We start from the raw sequence: 20392 nt of genomic DNA on the forward strand, positions 1-20392 counted from the left end.
GAATGAAGTACTGGTAACATGCTGCAACATGGATAAAAACCTCAAAAACATGCTAAGGAAGAAATCAGATACTAAAGAGCATATTTTGTATGATTCTGTATATATGAAATATTCAAAATAGGTAAATCCATAGAAAGAGAAAATAGGCTGGTGGTTGCCAAGGCTGGGAGGAGGGAAAATTGTTTTCATGGATACAGGACGTCTTTAAATGTAGAGTAATTAAATGTTTTAGACTTAGAGGTGATGGTTGTACAACATTGTGAAGGCACTAAATACCATTGGTGTTACTCACTTTAAAATGGTTAATTTTATGCTATGTGAATTTCACCTCAAAAATTTTTAAGCATATGCAGGGTATGTATTTACTCTTAAGAAGTTGTGACAGAGAGCACCTGGATAGCTCAGTTGGGTAAGTGTTTGACTTCAGCTCAGGTCATGATCTCATGGTTTGTGAGTTTGAGCCTGTGTCAGGCTCTGCTGGCAGCTCAGAGCCTAGAGCCTACTTCGGATTCTGTGTCTCCCTCTCTTTCTGCTCCTATCCTGCTCATGCTCGCTCTTTCTCTTGGGGGGGGAAAAAAGGTGTGACAAAGTAAAAGTTGGAAAGTTATAATCAAAGATATCACTTTTGTAATAATAAATTTGGGTTTTTATAAATTTTATAAATTATTTTATTAAATTATTGCTTAAAATTATATCTTTGAGAATTATAAAAAAAAATTAATGGGACCTAGTCAGTGATGTGTGACTATAAACAAGATAATGTGATAATTAGAGCAAACTGGGAATAAAATGTGAAGTATTTTCAATAACTATTAAGAGTCTTTCAATGACCTACTGAGTGACTAGAAGCTGAACACAAAGGAATACATACTATGTGATTCCATCTGACTATGAAATTCTAGAATAAGGAAAATTAATCTATAATGATAGAAATCAGATTAGTGGGAGTGGTGATTAACTGCAAAGGGGTACAAGGGAACTTTTTGGGTAAATGGAAGTGTTCTGTATCTTGATTATGGTTGTGGTAACATGGGTGTATTTGTCCAGGATACAGGAACTGGCCTAGGAAGTATGTTGCTACCAAACACACTTGAAGAAGCACTACTGTAGCCTGTCCAGCTGTGGTGCATTGTGTTAAACTCAGGTCCCCCTGTCTGTGGAGCCAAATCTCATCATGTCTCTTATATTTTGGTAAAAAGTCCCATTGCCCAGAAAATACTCAGATCTTCCTGTGTTTTCCTTTGTCTTTCTTTTTATAAACAACCTGATTAGATAGATGGTTTGAAATTTAGGCTGAAACTACAAATTTCAGAAACTATAAATTTCGTAAGGAAGGGAAAGGTGTGAATTAAGTCTGAAATGCCAAGTAAAATCCAGTAGCACACTGTATGTTCTATATTTCCTCTTCACTCCCACAAGGAGCAGTTCCTAAGTAACTTTTATATTTGTAATACCTCAGTAGCAAAGTATGCTTATTACTAGGATGGTGAATAGTGGCTCTCTTTTTTAAAGATGACATTTTAAAAGATTATTAATACTTCTACTAACAAGATACTACCATGAAAATATTATAAAACCAATGTGTCAGTATACCAGGATTAACATCTTGGAATAATATACCCTCTACTTAACTATTGGGCCAAAATATCAATTGTAGCTAAGCAGTTTCATTTATCAAAAAAAAAAAAGGAGAAAATTCCTAAGATGTATTCTGTATCAGCATATCCTCTGCCAACCCCACCCCGCTGGTAATAGGTTGTAAGGCCTTGCCCAGAAGGGAGAACTCCTAGGACAGCAGCCAGCCAGCCCTCAGGAGCACTGAGGTAGATGTGTCTCACCTCTAATGGCAGTGCTACCTCTCGTACTCTGCGTATCTGTGTACCTGTTCAGAATTCCTCAAGAGTTTGCTGGTGGTGCCACGCAGTGCAAGGAGTCCTGCAGGGCACTGTTCTCACACCACTGACACGCCCCAGAGGAACTCCCTGAGAAGGGAGTGCTTGGTTTGGTGAAATCCTCTCCAGAGACTTGATCTTTTATGTTCTTTTATTTAATGCCACCCCTCTTCCAGTCCTTGCCAAACACACACACCTTAGTATTTGGTCCTGACTCTTAGAATTTTCAGACACTTCAGTATCTGTGGTCTCATTTTATCCTTCCAGGAATCCAATGAAGTTGATATGATAGGCATTGTTCCATTTGAAAGATGAGATAATTAAGGTATAGATGGGCCAAATACTGACATCTAGCTAGTGCTATCCTGGGAGCAACATTCAGAGTTGCTGACTATAAATCTATCCCTTTTTCTACCACACCACTTTCTTTTTACCTGTTTCCTCTCTATTAGCCCTTCTAGCATGGATGTTTAATCTCTTTGTTTCCTAAAATCACAGTTCTTACACCAAGCCCAATTTGTCTGATGAGGGATATTTCTAAGGGATTAAAGGATATCATGCAAGTCTTAATTATTACAAGGGTCATCAAGTAAGGCCTTATCAGCAATGTGGAGATTAAGAGTAAAGGTTTGTGCAGCTGTACTTTTCTTATAGCTCTATAATATATGTGCTAGGTATCTTTAATATTCCTTCCTTCCCTTCCAAGATGATCTGAGTGTAGGAAAAAGGAAATTATGTATCTGAGTAAAAAAGCACTTGCAGAAAATGGCTGAAAGTCCAAAACTAAATATTACCCATTATTTCTGTTTGGAAGTTCTCAGAGAAGAGTTTCCATGGGATGAAGTTGTTCTTTGCGCTGTTGATTTCCTGGTATAAGTTATTAGAAGCTGGATATTAAAGTAATAATAAGACATTAGATTTTAGATACAGCCAGTCAGTATCTCAGTAGTATCTACAGTATTAGTATACTCTTTTGGGAATCGGGAAAGACATTAAAAATCTGTAAACATTTTTAATTTACCTTATATAAATAAAAGTACAAGTGTTTTGTTTGCTAGGTTTTTGTTTAGTTTTGTTTTGATTTTGGCAGTAGTCATTGTGATAATTCAGTTATCAGTATGTGGTCTTGATAATTAGGCATGGCAGTTGCTCTTCATCTTGTATTAAATCCAAATGAGGTGTGATGGGCTACTTTATTACTATAGCTCATCATCGAATGAAGGGGGGCCAGCTCCATTCTTGGATTTTGAACTGTGTGGAGAGATCAGTATTACCAAACAAATGGACAGAAATATCCCCCTTTTTAAGGTTTAAACAATATATGCTGTTTTCTGATTATAAAAAGAACACATGAAAAAGATTGTGGAGCATATAGGCTGAGAACACACTAGCTTTGGAGATGGAGAAGCCTTGGCTCCTGTACGTACTTGGTCAGTCATGACTATGTGACCAAAGTTCTCTAATCTTTGGTTTCCTTATCTATAAAATGGGGGATATTATTATACCTACCTACAGAAGTTTTATGTGGAGATGAAACAAAGCTGGTAAAGTGCTTAGAACAAGACCTAACAATAAAGAGAATTAAGGGGCGCCTGGGTGACTCAGTTGGTTAAGCGTCTGACTTTGGCTCAGGTCATGATCTTGTGGTTCGTGAGTTCAAGCCCCGTGTCAGGCTCTGAGCTGTCAGCACAGAGCTCCTTCAGATTCTGTGTCTCCCTCTCTCTCTCTGTCCCTCCCACTACTCATGCTCTGCCTCTCTCTCTCAAAAATAAATAATAAAACATTTTTTAAAAAAATAAAACTAAAGGGAGTTAAAAAAAAAAGAAATCAAAATGACTAGTAAACCACAAGTCACTGTTAACATTTTGACATGTTACAGGTCTCAAGCTTTTTTTCTGCCATACACACAACATATCTGTCTGTACAGACACATATAGGTGTACATATATATCCATCTTTTTCTTTTACCTTGTCCAAAATTGGGATCATTTTTTTAAATGTTTATTTTTGAGAAAGAGACAGAGTTGTGAGCGGGGGAGACACAGAGAGAGAGGGAGACACAGAATCCAAAGCAGGCTCCAGGCTCTGACCTATTAGCACAGAGCTTGACACGGGGCTTGAACCCACGAACTATGTGATCATGACCTCACCCAAAGTTGGACACTCAATCAACTGAGCCATCCAGGTGCTCCATGGGATCATATTTTATGTACAATCTATATCCTGCTTAATTTTTCCCACATCTTTATACTTCCTTGACATTAAATTTTACTGAAACAATTTTTATGACCTCATAATACTGTAACATGACTCAACAAAATTATTTAATCATTACCTTCTTGTGAAAGATCTAATTTATTTCCAGCATTTTTCCATTATTAATGTTGCTTACTTTAAAGGTTATGAAGTTTTTAAAATCTTAAGACTTGTTCTGTTTTTGTTTTGGTGGGATGGGGCACAATTTGAGGTTGAACTTTTTTATATGTTTATTGATTCCTGGCATTATTTCAGTAAAATACCTTTTCATGAATGAATGTGACTTGTAAAGGTTTTTTAGGTAGGATCTCAAGCTTCTAGAATAGTGTCAGGTACATAGTAAGCACTCAATAAATATTTGTGGCAGACCCACAACTATATGGCCAACTAATCTTCACAAAGCAGGAAAGAATATCCAAAGGAAAAAAGACAGTGTCTTCAACAAATGGTGTTGGGGAAGCTGGACAGTAACATATAGAAGAATGAAACCGGGCCACTTTTTTACACTGTACACAAAAATAAATTCAAAATAGATTAAGACCTAAATGTGAAACAGGAAACCAGGAAATCCTAGAAGAGAACACAGACAGCAACTTCTTTGGCCTCATCCAGAGCAACTCCTTACTAGACATGTCACTGAAGGCAAGGGAAACAAAAGCAAACATGAACTATTGGGACCTCATCAAGATAAAAAGCTTCTGCACAGTGAAGGAAACAATCAACAAAACTAAAAGGCAGCCTATAAAATGGAAGAAGGTATTTGCAAGTGGCATATCTGGTAATAGTACCCAAAATCTACAAAGAACTTACCAAACTCAGTACCCAAAAAACAAATAACCCAGTGAAGAAATGGACAGAAGACATGAATAGACACTCTTCCAAAGAAGATATCCAGATGGCTTGACAGACACATGAAAAATGCTCAACATCACTCATCATCAGGGAAATACAAATCAAAACCATCATGAGATACCACTTTATACCTGTCAGAATAGCTAAAATTAACAACACAAAAAAAAACAACAGGTGTTGAAAAGGATGCAGAGAAAGGGGAACTCTCTTGCGCTGTTGGTGGTAATGTAAACTGGTGCAGCCACTCTGGAGAACAGTATGGAGCCTCCTCAAGAAGCTAAAAGTAGAACTACTGTACTGTCCAGCTATTGCACTATTAGGTACTTACCCAAAGGATACAAAAATACAGATTCAAAGGGGTACATGCACCCTAATGTTTATAGCAACATTATCAACAATAACTAAACTATGGAGAGAGCCCAAATGTCCATCGACTGATGAATGGATAAAGATGTGGTACACACACATATATATATACAAATACATACGTACAAACATACATACATACAGTGGACTATTATTACTCAGCCATCAAAAGAATGAAATCTTACATTTGCAATGATGTGTATTATGCTAAGCAAAGTAAGTTAGTCAAAGAAAGAGAAATAACATGTGATTTCACTCATATGAGGAATTTAAGAAACAAAATAGATGAACATATGGGAAGTGGAGATGAGGAAGAGAAGAGAGGGAAACAAACTAAAAGAGACTTTTAATGAGAAGGAACAAACTGGGTTGACAGAGAGTGGTGGGTGGAGATGGGCTAGTTAGGTGATGGTTACTAAGGAGAGCACTTATAATGAACACTCTGTGTTGTATTTAAGTGATAAATCCCTGAATTCTTTTCCTGAAACCAATATTGCACTGTATGTTAACTAAAATTTAAATTTAAAAGAAAGGGGAAAAAAAAGAAACCACAACTAGACAAGAAATTTGAAATCTTTTTAAGAGGATACTAAGAAAGTTTTCAGCCTAAAATATTTTACTGTAGTTTTTAAAACAATACTGTGATTTGTTAAAGGAGAGAAAAATTATAACTTCAAATTGTCACAATTTAAAATTTATCAATATTGGAAATTTAAAGTGCTGTCCTCTGGTGATCACCTTTCAAAAAACCTAATGATCTTTAAAAATATATTTATGACATGATGAATGAATGGCAAGAACATTAACTCTTTGTCTATCATATTTATTTCAAATGGATCAAATCTTAAGAAAACTGTTGCTTCTGTATGCATTCAAAGATAATGCTGTCTTGGTTCTTAGTCTATAGTCTAATTTGTTTTTCCTTTTCACCCCACAGTTCATCCATGAGCTCGGATTTCCCACATTACAATTTCAGGATGCCTAATATTGGATTCCAGAACCTGCCTCTCAACATATATATTGTGGTTTTTGGTACTGCTATTTTTGTCTTCATCCTTAGTTTACTCTTCTGTTGCTACTTGATTAGGTAATCAGTTTTCATTCTATGTTACTTCAGAATATGTTAAATAATCAATTATAAATCAGCCTTTTGCCCTTAGGTTAAAAAAATTATATAAGTGCAATAATTAGCAAATTTTGTAAAATTAAGGTTGCTTAACATTTTAACCTTCTATGAGTTAGTTACTAATCAGTAAAACACCTTTATACAGTCTTCAATCCTATTTGTTGATGAATGTATTTTACTCTATAGAAGAAAATTGTCCTCATTTATTTTTCTAATGTATTAGCACCTAGTCCAGATACACTTATTATCTGTTCCCAAGATTTAATCTATATTCACAGAGATTTCAGGATATCTTTTCAAGGAAGATATTGTGTCATTGTTAGTTAAAGTCATTCAGGATCAGAAAACAATGTCCAAGACAAGGTCCAAGCCTTTAAACAGGTTCTTGTGATTTCCTAGGAGTTTAAGCTCCTTTGGTCAAGTGTTCAGGTGATTGCTTATTTGCATAAAACACTATTCCAAAAGCTCTGCAGCACATGTATGGGCAAGTGACAAAGGATAACACCTCACTTGAAGGACTAATAGATTTGGCCAGTGAAGATCCACAGTTGACTTATTCATACTCGTCTAAACAAGCATGTTCTTTTTAAAAAAGTTTTGAAAGCTGAAATTTAAAGACTATAAAAATTCATATACTGTTTAAAGAGCTTTATGAGTAAAAGAGTAGGAAGTTGGATTTTATTAAACAACTATATACCTCTAACAATTTTTAGGGTTTGTACAGAATGTGATTATGGTTAAAATCCATACCATCATCAGATGTCTTTAAGCAATAATTAATTGTTGCCACCAGTGACCAGTCACTGATGGTCAAATTTGAATGAATTTAATGTATATTTCCAATATTGTGATAACTTTACATTCTTCACAGAAAGTGAATCTTTATTCTAAAGTTTTCACAAAATGTAATCACTTCTTATTGGTCGTAGAAATGCTGGCTACTTATGATTTTTAGGTCTTTCTCAAGGAAATAAACACTTAGCTAATATAATTATAGCATTTAGGGAAAATGTATTTCAGAAATTCTTTTTTCATACATTTCTTAAATAATTGATAAATATTATGTAAATATTCAGCTTGTTTTTTTTGAGGAAAGGAATTAACCATAGCAAAAACAGGACCTCATAACCTTCAAATATTATTAACTTTGGGGAGGATGGCAGAGGACTGCTAATTTTTTGTTGTTCCTTTCCTCAGACCTACTAAATTTTTTGGTAATTTCATTATAAAGAGTGGTTTTAATTAAGATATTTGTGAAGTTAATATTTGAAACCAAATTATATTTTAAAAGAAGATAAAAAATAATATAACAATATAACTATTTTTTAAAGATTCATTAATGAAGGGAGTTGATAAATGTAAAATATTCTAAAATATTCAAGCTAGTTCATAGTATAGTTTTTACTACTATGTCTAAGAATTAAGCCTTTTTCTTGTCTTAAGAAAAACACAAATATACCAATTGTGATTCTGGGTTGTGAAACACCATTTTACTTCATTGTATTCCTTTGAATGATCAAGCAAATAGGTAAAGAGAAAGGGAAAACATGATAGCAATTATTTTTGTATGTTACCATTGTACTTCATTTTATTCTTTCCATATCCTTTTTTTATTATTTAGCTAACAAAGCAAATAAGTGAGGATCTGCTACACTACATTGAAATTATCTTGTCCATTCAGAGAAGACAGTCATACTCAAACATTTCTTAACTTCATTTACAAGTCAGTGGGACCATTTTGAAAATTAAATCATATTATAAGGAGCTTTTCCTTTCTGATGACCTAGTTTGTTACTTTTAACCTTTTATATGTTAAATTTGGATTTAACAAGTCATTTGCAGTTAATCTGGATATTCATGGATTCAGCTCCTTTCAAATTATCAAAGTGGTAGGGTAAGGGTGAGGGGGTCGCCTGAGTGGCTCAGTTGAGCATCTGACTTCAGCTCTGGTTGGTCTGTGAGTTAGAGCCCTGAGCCCTGAGCCCCACATCAGGCTGTGTGCTGACAGCTCAGAGCCTGGAGCCTGCTTTGGATACTATGTCTCCCTGTCTTTCTGCCCCCCCCCCCACTAGTACATGCTCGCTCTCACGCTCGCGCGCTCTCTCTCTCTCTCTCTCTCTCTCTCTCTCTCTCTCTCTCTCTCTCTCTCTCACACACACACACACACACACACACACACACACACAAATAAACATTAAAAAATTTAAAAATAAAATAATCAAAACCCATTTTTAATATAACTTAAGCTCCACTAGCACGTTTCAAGGGGACTCTACTATTCTCATACAGAGAGATCCCTCTAGTCAATACCAGACTCATCAAAACCTTAGGCGGAACACCAGAGTTAGGTCTAAACAAGACACCCACCACCAACTACAATCTTGTACAACACTGTAGTGTAGAATCTGCTGCCTATAATAGGATTATGAATAGATTACTACTAGAACACAAAAGGAGGACATCTTACCCTGCTAGCAATGATGCTATTTTATAATGAGTCATATAATATTCAGTTTGTTAGTTCTCTCTCTCCACAGATAGATATTTGTCTGTTCTGTTTACTGTATCACAAATACAGAGCAGTGCCTGGCACAATGTTGGTACTTAAGGTAAATGAAAGGATAGTGTCCCTAGTTGGAAGTCATTAGATATGCATAAAACTAAAAAATCAAGAAGTAGCAACACAAGAAATGTATTTAGGGATATGGAAGTAAATATCAAAATAACTTAGGGCAGAGATTGGGGGTTTTTTGTTGTTGTTACTAACCTTGTAGAACTCTATACAACTTTGAAGTTCGTGAATATGTAATTTTGATAAAATTGAAAACTAACAGCGCCTGGGTGGCTCAGTCGGTTGACTGTCCAACTTCAGCTCAGGTCATGATCTCACAGTTTGTGGGTTGAGTCCCACATCAGGTTCAGTGCTGATAGCCTGGAGCCTGCTTTGGATTCTGTGACTCCTTCTCTCTCTGCCTTTTCCTCCATTCTCTGTCTCTGTCTCTCTCTCAAAAATAAACACTTAAAAATAAGAAAAAATTGAAAACTAAAGTTTCAGGGGAGATTTTGAGTTATCTAACAGAAATTTAAGGTCGCAAACCAAAATAATGACAGTAGAGCTACATGAGGTGTATGGATGATTGTGAGTAATATTTGGGTGGTAAAAATGAACAAAATTTGGTGACCTGGTATTAATGATGGACAAGAAAAGATGTGCTTAGAATTTCTCTTGGACTTCTGGTGTAGGTAGCTGGGAAGGTAGCAGTCCCTTCACAGAGCAGAAAACAGGCAAGTTTGGGGTGGAAGGGGGATAGATTTCATTTTAGACATAGGATGACTGAGTTTTACTGTGTAACAGTCAAAATATTTAGTACACAGTTGGATATATAGGTCTAAAGCTTATAAGAAATCTGTCTAGAGAAAGGGAGTATGTAATAATAGGTAGAAGCTGAGGCCAGGGGGTGGGGGTGGGGGTTCCCTGGAGAGAATGTATAGTGAAATAAAATAGATCCAAGACAGAACACTAGGAAAACATTGATATTTAGGAGGAGCCCATAGAAGAGACTAGGGGGCAATAACAGAAGATAGGAAGAAAAATCATAAGATAGGAACCCCAGCATTTCAGTGGATTGAGTCAGTTATGTCAAAAGTTTCCATTGCATTTGACAATTAACCTTCCATCTATTACTTTATTTAGAAAAGTTTCAGTAGCATGGATACAGGGATGATGAAGGTGGACTATAATGGGGCAAGGCCTGACCAGCAGGTGAAAATGGATATAAGAAATATGACCTTCTCTTTGAAGAATCTTGGCTGAGAAAAGATTAGGTTGGGGTAGGGTAGGGGGTGCTGTTTGCTTGTAGAATCAAGGCAGTATTTTTGTGTTTGTCTTAAGAGATTCGGGCATATTTTTATATATAGTATAATATAAATAGTATTAAGGAGAGTGAGCTAGTTGCTAAGGATTTGGGAGAAAGAATGAACCATGGAGGTGAGAGGAGACACACCTAAAAGTTATAGTGGTATTAGTTCTTTTTTTTAAGTTTATTTAAATAATCTCTATACCCAGTGTGGGGCTTGAACTCACGATCCTGAGATCAAGAGTTGCATAACTCTTCCAGCCAAGCCAGCCAGGAACCCCTATAGTGGTATTAGTTCTAAGCAGGAGAATACCTTTTTAAGACAGGGATGGAACTGTGGAGAACAATATACATGTACAGATCTTCCTCAACTTATGATGGGGTTAGGTCCCAGTAAACCCAAGTGAGTTGAGAATATTGTAATGAAAAATGCATTTAATACACCTAACTTACTAAGGGTATCTGGGTGGCTCTGTCAGTTAATCGTCCAACTTCAGCTCAGGTCATGATCTCATCTCATGGTTCGTGGATTCGAGCCCCGCATCCCACTCTGCACTGACAGCTCAGAGCCTGGAACCTGCTTTGGATTCTGTGTCTCCCTCTCTCTCTGCCCCTGCCCTGCTCGCATGCTCACTCTCTCTCTCTCAAAAAATAAACATTAAATCCAGTTCTAAAGACTAGAATTTTGAAATCAAGGTGTCAGCAGGTCCATGCTCCCTCCAAAGGCTTTGAGAGACGATCTTTCCCTTGTCTTTTCTAGTTCCTGGTAGTTACCAGAAATCTTTGATGTTCTTTGGCTTGTAGCTGTATCATTTCAGTCTGTCTCTGTCTCTACTTGGCCTTCTTCCCTGTGTCTCTGTATGTTCTCTCTTCTTCTAAGGACACCAGTCATATTGGATTTAGGGTCTACCCTAATCCCAACATGACTTCATTTTAACCAAATAATCTACAAATATCTTCCAAATCTACAAAAAAAATCTTCCAAATAGAGCTACATTCTGAGATTCCAGCAGACATGAATTTTTTTACACTATTCAGCCCAGTGTACAAGAATAGGCAGATAGACCAGTGGAACAGAATAGAAACTCTAGAAACAGACCCACATATTGGGTCTGACTTCCAAAAGATATGCCACTGCAATGCAGTAGGGAAAATAGGGACTTTTCAATAAATGAGTCATATGAACATCTGCATGTGGATAAAAATCTTGACCCCTACTCACATCATATATAAACACTAATTTCAGATGGATCATAAGTAATTTCAAATGAATACCTGAATGTGATAGGTAAAATAACAAATTGTTTTCACAGTACACACAAAAGAATATCTTCATGATCTGGGGGGTAGACAGAGATTTCTTTAACTGGACACTAAAAGAACTGACATTATTGGGAAGACTTCATAATCTAGACTTAAAAGCTTCTGTTCATCAAAAGATATATCCATCAAGAGAATGAAAATTAAGCCAGAGAGTAGGAGGTAATTGCAGTACATAGACCCAACAGAGTACTTGCATCTAAAATATATAAAGAGCTCCTACAAATCATAAGAAAAAGGTTTTTTTAAAGACTCACTTTTAAAGACCCAAATAGGCATTTTCTAAAGAAAGGTTTCAAAATGGACAATAAGCATATAAAAGGATTCTAAACATCATTTGGGAAATGCAAATTAAAACTGAGATGAGATACCACTGAATAATAGACCTATTAGATTGGCTAAAATTTTTTTAAATATTTATTTTTGAGAGAGAGACAGAGCATAAGTGGGGGAGGCAGAAGGAGAGGGAGACAGAATCTGAAACAGGCTCCAGACTCCAAGCTCTTAGCACAGAGCCCCATGCAGGGCTTGAACCCATGAACCATAAGATCACCACCTGAGCCAAAGTCTGATGCTTAATCGACTGAGCCACCCAGACACCCCAGCTAAAAACTTTTTAATTGACCCTACCAAGTAGTAACAAAGATGTAAAACATCTAGAGCTCTTGTGTGTTACATCTAGAAGTAGAAATTGGTGCAATCATTTTGATTAGCAATTCTACTCTAAGGTATATACTCAACAGAATTTAGTCTATATGTCCACTGGAAGACATGTAGAAGAATTTGTGTAACGACTTTATAATAGCCCCAAACTGGAAGTAACCTAAATATTCATCAACAGTGGAATGGATAATCTTCTATTCATACAGTGGAGCACTATATGTCAGTCAAAAAGATTTTGACTGCAACAACGTGGATAAATTTCACAAGTAATTGTTAGTCGAAAGAAGCCAACACAAAAAGTGTACCAAATGATGCATTTATGTGAAGTTCAAAACAAGCACAGTTAATATGTAATGATAGAAATCAAGATAGTGGGTACCTCTTAGGAGTAGATATTGATTGGGAGGAGTCATTTCAGGGGTCCTGGAAATGTTCTATATCTTGATCTGGGTGGTAGTTACAGTAGTGTATAAATATACATATTAACATTTAGCTGTATTCTTAAGGGTTTTGTACATTGATGGATGTTATTACTTAATTTTTTTAATTAAGAAAAATGTGATATATTAAATATTATTGAAACAAGTAGACTATCACCAATATAAATTGAGGCTTGTTCATTAAAATATTTGTTGTATTAAGATTTTGTTTTAATGAGATTTCACTTGAAGTTAATACTTGGATAACATTTTATGGTTTTTCTCATAACATGGTAACAGGTCATGTGGGTATTTTTCAGAATAACAGTTTTGGATTTTAAACCATAAATGATATAGATATCAAAATCTGTTTAAGATTTTTATCAAAGTGTTACATTGGAAACCTCAATATCACATTGTTCATATTCTGTCTTTTAGGCTAAGACATCAAGCACACAAAGAATTTTATGCTTACAAACAGGTGAGAAATTTACTTCAGATTGGCTTTGATTGTTGTGTTGTGTTGTTTGTTTTGCTTTTTGGGTTTGTTTGGGGGTTTGGGGTTTTTTTTTGCCAAAAAATAAGAACTTAGGTTTCCACTCATCGGAGGTGAGTGGGACTCATTAAACTGGGACTGAATTTGCTTGTGTTCATTTTAGCATTTCATTTGCCAGTTTGTAGTACAAAATAGATCAACTTCTTTCAGTATTTTCTTTCTTAAGTATTATTTGAAGTTAAAGAAAGTTCAGATGATATAATAATATAACAGGGAGTTTCAGCCAACATTTTGTTAAAGGGAGATGGTGTGGTTTATAATCCTTAAATACTACTGTTAATCTAGTGGTGTTCAGAGATTCCATGAAATGAATTTATTTTACCTCTTCCAACAGAAAACATCAGTTCCTCAGAGGGGACTAGTTGTATTATAGTGATCATCTCCTCCCCCTTTCTACTAATGTCACTCCACCAGAGGTCCAAATACTTGGGTCATTATTGTTAACCCCTAGCCCTCTGTACTATCATCCTTTTACTGATTTGTTCTTTAAGGTAATAAACTTAGCTTTTATTGATAGCCAAGTAAAATTTGTTTTTTCTTCTATGTGTCATCCATTAACACATACTCCTGACACCAAACAGTGGGCCTAGGTGTTCCTTAGTTTTCTTTTGGCCCAAAGTATGAAATTATTTTTGTTGTCCTTAGTTTTTTGCTTTCTGTTTTTTGGGTTTTGTTTGCCTTTTTGGGGGGTTTTTTGTTGTTGGTTTGCTTTTTTTGCAGGATTTAGTTTATTTCGATCTTTAACCTTGCTGACACTGACGCTACAGGAACATGTCACCGTTTTAGGATTACATATCTTTTTGTACATCTTTTGTTCATGTCTCTTTTAAATCTGAGCTCATTGTCAATTTCCTTAGATGTACACACTGATGTTCATAGGTAACTCCACACTCTTCCCTGTAGGTCTCATGTGGGATTTATATACAGAGTTGAACATTTTAGGTTTTCTAAATGAATGAATCCTACTGTCTCAATATTATCATAAACCTGGCAGCCTATAAGATACTTGTATGTTGGGGCGCCTGGGTGGCTCAGTCGGTTAAGCCTCCAACTTGGGCTCAGGTCAAATCTCACATTCGTGGGTTCGAGCCCCGCGTCAGGTTCTGTGCTGACAGCTAGCCTAGAGCCTGGAGCCTGCTTCCAGTTCTGTGTCTCCTTCTCTCTCCGCCCCTCCCCCTCTCATGCTCTGATTCTCTCTGTATCAAAAATAAAATAAAACATTAAAAAAAAGATACTTGTATGTAAGCTAAGTAGAAAGTAAAATTGGCCTTGATGGTTATTTAACAAGTGAAATTGACTGATAGAATTAATACAGTAACAAGACAGAAAGTAAAACGGTCTCTAATATCTACTGCATTGAAAGTTTGGTATATCTCTGCATAGTCTGCTGGTAGCTCTTGCTTTCTCAAAATGTAATTTGCACGGAAAACCATTTTTTGGTTCAGGAATATAAGATACTCAAATTTGGGAGATTTTTCTCCAAATTTCACTTGCCTGTTTATTCACTTTAAGATGGCATGTAGTTCTAATAAGCTGTTTATTCTCAGAAGTTTTCTTTTTAAATAATAATCTGCCTTCTTATTACTTGGCATTTTTTCAACTGGTATCCAGTCACCACAGAGTCAGGTTAGGGACTGGATGATTTTTAAGCTCATTTACATAACTCTGGGTATAACTAAAATTTCCTGGGGATACTGATGTAAAATAATAAGCAAAACTTCTAAAATTAAGATTGTCCATACTTTTTAATCTTTTATATATTAGTAATCACTCAGTTCCCATCAGCCAATATTGTGTTTTATTGAATCATGAGAGTCAACCTTGTTTATTTTTCTCCTGTGTTAGCACTAAGTCCAGACAAGAATGTATTAATGTCTTTTCCTAAAATTCAATCTATACTCAAAGGGGTTTTAAAATTGCTTTTTTGGAGAGCATTGCATCATTGCTTGACATTGAAAAAATGTTGCTAGGGGCACCTGGGTGGCTCAGTTGATTAAGCATCTGACTTCAGTTCAAGTCATGATCTCACGGTTTGTGAGTTTGAGCCCCTCGTTGGACTCTGCTGACAGCTTAGAGCCTAGAGCCAGTTTCAGATTCTGTGTCTCCCTCTCTCTCTGCCCCTCCACTGCTTCCCCTCCTCACCTTCAAAAATAAACAAACATAAAAAAAATTTTTTTAAAGAAAAAATGTTGCTAACAAAATGTTCTGTCTCAAGCTATAAAAGAGATTTTCTCCAATACTGAATAAGAGGGGAAATGAGTTACATATACAAAAGAAAAATAATGTGTGAGTATAATGAGAAATTTTTTTAAATTACATATTTAAATGGGTATGACATACTTTTTTGTCTTACAGGTTATATTAAAAGAGAAAGTAAAAGAACTGAATTTACATGAGGTAGGTTGCCTATAAATATTTTAATCTTTTTATTAATTGATTTTGAGAGAGAAAGAGAATGAGTGGGGAAGAGGCAGAGAGGGAGGGAGAGAATCCCAAGCAGGCTCCATGCTGTTAGTGCCAAGCCAGACATGAGGCTTTATCTCACAAATGGGGAGATCATGACCTGAGCTGAAATCAAGAGTAAGTCACTTAACCAACTAAGCCACCCAGGTGCCCCTGTTAGGTGTTTTAATCTTTTCTTGAGCTATTATCTGATAAAAAGTGATATGCTTAACTATCTTTATTTTCAGAAGTTAAAAAAATTAGGCTTGTTTTAATCAGCCCTTAATAGGATCATTGAAAGTGAAATCACATAAAAATCAATTGTGAGAAGACATAAGAGAGTAACATAACTCAGGGGCGCCTGGGTGACTCAGTCAGTTAAGTATCTGACTTCAGCTCAGGTCATGATCTCCCCGTTCATGGGTTCACACTCTGCATCAGGCTCTGTGCTGACAGCTCAGAGCCTGTAGCCTGCTTCAGATTCTGTCTCCCCCCCCCTCTCTCTGCCCCTCTCCCACTCCCACTCTGTCCCTCAAAAATGAATATTTTTAAAAAAAAGTTTTTTGAAGAGTGTAACATATTTTTAATAGAAATGGTGCCGATGTAAGATTTCATAGCAGTAGGGATGCTGCATTCTGTCCCTGATAGGAGTAGGAGATAGATATAAATTAGTTTTTCTACTCAAGATGAATTTGCACTAATTTTACTCTTGAAAATGTTCCTAGTAGTTTTTTGTATCATTGGCACAAAAGAGGCAGTGATTACTTCTTGGGGGTGGGGATTTGGAGAGATGAGGCAAGGGGATAGAATAGAGAAGAATGTAAGGGAAGATAGGATTCCTTGGGACTGTCTAGTGATGAGGTTGCAGGATTGGCTCCTGGGTGTTCACGACGTTACTGTGTTTTGTAATGTAAATGCAGAAGTATGTGTGTATCCTGCTGTACACTTTCAGACACATTGTCTATAAGAATTCCTTTTTTGGGGGAGGGTTAGACAGCACAAGCAAGGGAGGGGCAGAGAGAGAGTGAAAGACCGTGAGATCATGACCTGAGCTGAAATCAAGAGCCGGACACTTACCTGACTGAACCACCAAGACGCCCCAGAATTCTTTTTCATTTTACTCCTTGTGTCATCTCTGACTACAATAGTTTGGTAGAACCCAGTAATTCTACTTTTAATTTTAGGATCCTTTGCTCTTGCTTTCTGAGTTTTTTAATTCATTTGTAAAGCAAGGACTTAGAATCCTGCACATTGTAATATCTATGTTTTATATAATCTCATTGTGGGGCAGCTGTATTGCCAGTCTCTTCAAAGAGAGTTAATTTGAGAAAGTATCTCAATAATAATAAAACAGTGATTTCTATTATTGTCGAACACTTTGAAAATGTCTACTCCTTTGCACTTTCTGCATATTTTTTCCTTTTTTAACAATTTATTTATTTAAATTTAGGGGCACATGGGTGGCTCAGTCAGTTAAGCATCTGACTTTGGTTCAGGTCATGATCTCATGGTTCATGAATTCGAGCCCCGCATCAGGCTCTGCTGACAGCTGAGAGCCTGGAGCCTGCTTCAGATTCTGTGTCTCCTTCTCTCTCTGCCCCTCTCCCACTCACACTCTGTCTCTCCCTCTCTTTCAAAAATAAACATTAAAAAAATTAAAGTTAGTTAACATATAGTGTAGTATTGGTTTCAGGAGTAGAACCCAGTGATTCATCACTTACATATAACACCCACTGTTTATCCCAACAAGTGCCCTCCTTAGTACCCATCACCCATGTAGTCCATTTTCCCAACCTGCCCTTCCTTCCAGCAACCCTCAGTTTGTTCTCTGTATTTAAGAGTCTCTTATGGTTTGCCTCCCTCTCTGTTTTTATCTTATTTTTCCTTCCCTTCCCCTATGTGCATCTGTTTTGTTTCTCAAATTCCACAGATGAGTGAAATAATGTATTTGTCTTTCCTAAATGACTTATTTCACTTAGCATAATACCCTCTAGTTCCATCCATGTTGTTGCAGATGGCAAGATTCCATTCTTTTTGATTGCTGAGTAATATTCCATCATATATATATATTCCATTATATATATATATATACACACACACACACACACACATATATATACACATATATATACACATATGTATACCAGTTCTTTATTCATCACGCAATGGACATTTGGGCTCTCTCCATAGTTTGGCTATTTTTAATAGTGCTGCTATAAATATTGGGCTACATGTGCCCCTTCAAATCAGCATTTTTATATCTTTTGGATAAATACCTAATAGTATAATTGCTGGATCATAGGGTAGTTCTGTTTTTAGCTTCTTGAGGAACTTTCATACTATTCTCCAGAGGGGCTGCACCAATTTGCATTCCCACCAACAATGCAAGAGGGTTCCTTTCTCTACATCCTTGCCAACACCTTTGGTTTACTGAGTTGTTAACTTTAGCCATTCTGACAGGTGTGACGTTGTGGTTTTGATTTGTATTTCCCTGATGATGAGTGATATTGAGCATCTTTTCATGCGTCTGTCAGCCATCTGGATGTCTTCTTTGGGAAAAGTGTCCATTCATGTCTTCTGCCCATCTCTTTACTGGATTATTTATTTTTTGGGTATTGAGTTTGGTAAGTTCTTTATAGATTTTGGATACTAACCCTTTATCCAATATATCATTTGCAAATATCTTCTCCCATTCCACTGGAATGGAATTACCTTTTAGTTTTGTTGTTTCCTTTGCTGTGCATAAGCTTTTTATCTTCATGAGGTCCCAGTAGTTCATCTGAATTATTTAACAAAAAATTGCTGTGTTAACAGCATTTTAGATCTAACCTTGGATTAAACCCAAGCATCAATTTGTTTGACTTTTAAATTTTCCAAAAATTAACATAAAATAATAGAGGATGATCTCTATTTGGGGGTCTCTTTGATGACCATAAATGGAAAAATTAAATTCTGACATATATTACCAATATTGAATAACCAGGTTCCTCAGGAACAAAAGTCCTCCTTATTGATTTTGACACATTAGTTATAATGGATCTTTATCTTGAATGAGTACCCTATGTTGCATCATCATGTGTCAGAGTTAGTATTTCACCTGCACTCATCAATTCCAATTTTGCTGAATCTAAACTACTGCTCCCCTTTCCCTGTTACTTGAAACTGTAGCTAGGAAAACCTAACCTTGCTCTATATATAGTTTGTTTCCAGAGGCAATCATGTGTGTGTGTGTGTGTGTGTGTGTGTGTGTGTGTGTGTGGTCCATTTGGTTCTTTCTAGTTGCATTTCTTGGTGATGAAACTATTTTGTCAGACTTTTATGGGTATGCGCATTCCTGTAGCCTAATTATACAGTGTTGACATAGCTTTGTCCTGCGTAAGCACATGGAATTTTGATATGGATACTGTTATTAGTGAATTACTACAATAGTGAAAAATCAAAGACAAGCTAAATGTCATTCAGTGGTGTAGTGAATAAATAAAACATGGTATACCTGAAGATTATCTACCAAGAGAGGGAGGGAAGGAAGAGAATCCCGATCTAGTGATTCATACAGTGAGGTACTATAAAGGCAGAGAAAATTAAGGACTGAGTCCTATCTGTAACTATATCAATTGGGCTAGATCTCTAATGAGATCTGCAAAAAGCAAGTTACAAATTGATATAATTGTTTATATCACATATGTAAACTAAAATAAACACCATATTGTTCATGGATTCAGATGCATAGTGCAAGGTGTTTTACTGGGTTTGAGAAGGTAGCATGACCACATGGGACATAGAAGACTAAAAAGATTAGGGGAAGTGGGTCAGTCATGATATTAGTTTTATATGTGATGGTCTTAAAGAAGAAAACTAAGTTACTATATTGCTTTTAAAATAATTTTAGAGTTATTGAATACATAAAAACATGTCAGACACTTACTAATCTACAGAGACACAAAGAAGTATAAAATACTAATTTCTGCTCTTAGGCACTTAATAGTCTGGTAGAGGAGACTGTAAATAAGAAAGTCACACTGGAGTGTGCAAAAGGGTACTGTGTGTTATCTGGAATATATACTGAGAAGTTCTTAAGGGGTGTGGTATTGCACAATTATATAGCTACTTTTTGGCTTTTGCTCCCCCTAAGGGAGTCTTCCTGGTACCTTACAGGCTCAGATGCCCAGACACCACCCCCTGCCCCCCTCCAGCTCTACAGCTGTGACTATATCATTTTTGTTTAATTTTTTTCTTCCAGTGTGGGGGCAAGCTACACTTATACTAAGTAAAGCTAAGGAAGTACTATATACATATTCAAACCATGAGAGTGTATTATCCTATAAAGAAAACTATCCTCTCTTAATACCCATAGTCTTCCCTGTTTTTATTTCTCTATCTTTTAATAGAGGCACAGATACAGAGAAGGAGATCTTTAAGAGAAACAACAGAACAGTCATGTAAGTGGGTTCATAAATGACATCTCATGGAGTCTTGGTGTCAAGAAAAACAGGTGCTGTGGAATCAGACACTCTGGGGAACGCAGGTCCTGTTAAAGGAGTTGCCAGCACTCAGCTCTGGCTAATTGTTGCCATGGGAGAATGCAGGCCAGTTGTTGCCAGACCTGGGTTTTTTTAAGAAAAGCTTGAGAGCCTTGGCACTAG

General features: G+C 36.3%; 1 protein-coding gene across 3 annotated transcripts in view; it reads left to right on the plus strand.

Annotated features, from left to right (window-relative positions):
• Positions 1 to 20392, plus strand: part of RNF24 (ring finger protein 24) — an 81334-nt gene that overhangs the window by 45821 nt on the left and 15121 nt on the right. For all 3 annotated transcript variants that reach the window (XR_003900835.1, XM_029916656.1, XM_029916655.1), the window contains 3 exons: positions 6304 to 6453; positions 13190 to 13232; positions 15663 to 15704. Coding sequence is in view for 2 of the 3 variants with exons in the window: in XM_029916656.1 (XP_029772516.1) it covers positions 6311 to 6453; positions 13190 to 13232; positions 15663 to 15704 (228 nt within the window). In the remaining variant the exon portion in view is untranslated. The remainder of the gene's footprint in view (positions 1 to 6303; positions 6454 to 13189; positions 13233 to 15662; positions 15705 to 20392) is intronic.

The sequence above is a fragment of the Suricata suricatta genome, chromosome 12 (assembly GCF_006229205.1).
Source record: "Suricata suricatta isolate VVHF042 chromosome 12, meerkat_22Aug2017_6uvM2_HiC, whole genome shotgun sequence".
NCBI lineage: Eukaryota > Metazoa > Chordata > Mammalia > Carnivora > Herpestidae > Suricata > Suricata suricatta.